The sequence below is a fragment of the Taurulus bubalis genome (assembly GCF_910589615.1).
Source record: "Taurulus bubalis genome assembly, chromosome: 7".
NCBI classification, from domain to species: Eukaryota; Metazoa; Chordata; class Actinopteri; order Perciformes; family Cottidae; genus Taurulus; species Taurulus bubalis.
The window spans coordinates 21481556-21484404 of record NC_136595.1 but is presented as its reverse complement, the minus strand read 5'-3'; the positions used below and the strand labels follow the sequence as shown (position 1 = coordinate 21484404).

At 49.1% G+C, this 2849-nt stretch overlaps 1 protein-coding gene across 1 annotated transcript; it reads right to left on the bottom strand.

Moving 5' to 3' along the window:
* Positions 1–325: 325 nt before the first annotated feature.
* Positions 326–1552, bottom strand: s1pr3a (sphingosine-1-phosphate receptor 3a; the record flags this gene model as incomplete). The annotated part of the gene is made up of 1 exon (XM_079221487.1): positions 326–1552. One exon carries the CDS (start codon positions 1550–1552, stop codon positions 359–361), a length of 1194 nt encoding a protein of 397 aa, XP_079077613.1. The 3' UTR covers positions 326–358.
* Between the last annotated feature and the right edge of the window lie 1297 nt (positions 1553–2849).

The following is a 2849-nucleotide window of genomic DNA, read 5'->3' as shown; positions in this document are numbered from 1 at the left end:
ATACTGATAATTGTATGCTGTTGTTTTTTTGAAGCATTACCAAGGCATTCAATGTGGGGCTTTGTTAAATCCATGTCTATGAAATTGTATTACATAGTGAAACGTGAAATATTGAACGTCAATCATAGTGTAAGACAAACATATTAGTAACTCTGGTGTTGTGAATAATGTTGTTGAGTTGTTGTAAATAGTGGCTTTAAGTGATTTTGATTGTACGCTAATCTGCATTATCATTGTTCCAACCGAATACCATCCATCGCTGGCCATAGTGCATAAACAAAAAGTGGCTGATAGCAGGACTGTGTCAGTTCTGTGTCTACTGCTGTGTGGCTGCAAAGCCTCATTAAGGTGCTTCCACTCAGAACTTGCTGAGGGTCGGCAGCGCCCCCGCCTTCACCAGCACAGCTGAGAGCAGGTCTGCCGGCCCGGAGGGCTGCGGCACAGTCGTGGCTGAGGGATCTCCATGCTTGTGGTCAGAGTTGATGGGTGCGGGAACCTTCCCTCTATTCAGCGTGGTCTTGCCAGCCCCACTGCCGCCTCCTACACTGGTCTTGCTGTTCTCCACTGTGGGGATGGCCGTGCCCAGATTGAGGTTTCCCGCCACGGGAGTCCCAGTGTGCTCCATGCTGGTCTGACAGCAGCACAGCAGCCTGAAGAAAGCCGCCCTCATTTCCCTGCTGGACAGCGTGTATATCAAAGGGTTGAGGGCAGAGTTGAGCACGGCCAGGGCTATAAACCAGTCCACCTGGTAGAGCACAGGGCACATATCTGGGCTGCAACCAACATCCAGCAGCAGCAGAAGGAAGAGGGGGGTCCAGCACATGACAAACACCCCAAGAACAATGACCACTGTCCGCAGCAGGGCCAGCGAGCGCTCTGAAGGCCGGCTGCTCACCCTGCGGCCGCTAGAGGTCACCAGGCGGTAAATCCTGATGTAGAGGATGATGATGGCCACCAACAGGGCGCTGAACACACTGATGCAGAAGGCCACATAACTCTTAGCATAGAGCGGCAGCACTGTGGAGCAGGAGGCCTTGTTGTCCAGGCAGTTCCAGCCAAGGCTAGGCAGGGCACTGAGCAGCACCGACACAAGCCAGCAAGCTGCCAGCAGTCCGAGAAGTCTCCCCCGACCGGCTGTCTCGCACGGACGCAAACGCACCATAGTCATGTGCCTCTCGATCCCGATGGCCAGGAGGCTGAACGTGGACGCGCTGAGGGCCACGAACATGCTGCCTTCTCTGGCCAGCCACTGCACCGGCGTCAGGAAGTAGGTGTTTCTTCCTGAGGTGAAGATGTTGACCACATAGGCCACGCCGGCCAGCAGGTCCGACAGCGCCAGGTTCCCAATGAGGAAGTACATGCGGCTGTGGAAGCGCTTGTTCCTCCAGAGAGCGAGCAGGACCGTAACGTTCTCCAGAACAATCAGCACGCAGATGAAGAGCAGCAGGGCCATCTTACAGGCCCCGCTGCTGCGAGGCCGGTCCCACTTCCCTGAGTGGTTGTAGTGGCTGACGATGACGGCGTTCATCCCTTCCTCCCACCTGGTTCCCATTCTGCCTGTCCTTCCTGGCCTTCCTCGGTCAAACAGCAGAGGGCGCCCCAGCACTGGACACAGCAGAGGGAGGCGAGGCTGCTCAACCAGGCAGGGTCACGACTGGCATCGTAGAGCCTCCTAAAGGACCTGTTAATAAGAGATCAAATACATGTTTTAAAGTTATATTTAACACTTTAAAGAATAATGTTTACAGGGGGAAACAACTCTAGGACTCCTGGACAATGAAAGTAATTTTAAGGTGGAACATAGAATACAGCAAACTGAAAATATGTTAAATATTAGGCCTACCTAATTCATAATAATGTATCTAACCAGTGAAGTGCATTACTGAGTGTGTCCTAGCCAAGGTAGCAAATTACATATAACACAAAATAAAACAATATGAAGAAATTGAAATAAATAAACACAAGAAGAAGCAGCAGTTGTAACTGAGGAAGTTAACAAGGTAATACTTAACAAACAGCTGTGGTGATTACTGTTGTTCATAAATCACGTGCCATAAATGTTATAATTTCTAGGGAGAGTACTGTGACTTGTAAATGAACGTTGATGCAAAAATATTCCAAAAGTAATCCTTATTAAATTATAGGGTACATTGTAATTATGAAGTTGAGGGAACAGGGTTCTCTCAAAATTAAACTCAATCGTGTGGAGCCCAAATAAATAACACTGTAAAAAATAATAATACAAATATTACAAACACATTTATAAGCTAGTCTAATAATCAAAATAAAATCGTTGGCGACGTTTTTCCAGTATGTCAGTTGACGCAATACGTTTACTCCTGGAGGTCGACCAACTTTCCAGTTTTTTTGGAAAAGTTACTCAAAGTTAAAAGGAGTGCTCATTTGGAAACTAGACCTCGGGTAACCTCGGCAAAATAAAGTGTCCGCCACAGTACAGTCCAGTATTCCTCCTCCACAGTAACGTACCTGTCGGAGTTACTGCTCTCATCTAAACATCCCGGTGGTTGTGGTGAGATTTGAAGGTATTTTGGAAGGTGTGTTTCTCTCTCCTGCGTAACGATGCGCTCGTGTCAAAATACGCGGTTGCCAAAAACGGGTGATCTCCGTCGTGAAGTCAAAAGTCCATCCATGTGTTTACCTCGCCCGTATACAAGTTTCCAATCACAGAAGTATTCGCCTCCAAACGTCCACTTTGTGTTGCGTCCTGAACTTCATCCTTGTGGCGTCCTCCTCGCTCACTGTGACTCCAGCTCGGACAGTCTCGCTCTCCTCACCCCTCCCATCCCGGGGCGGGGTCTCCCCTCACCTCTCCGTTTGGTCAGGATGGA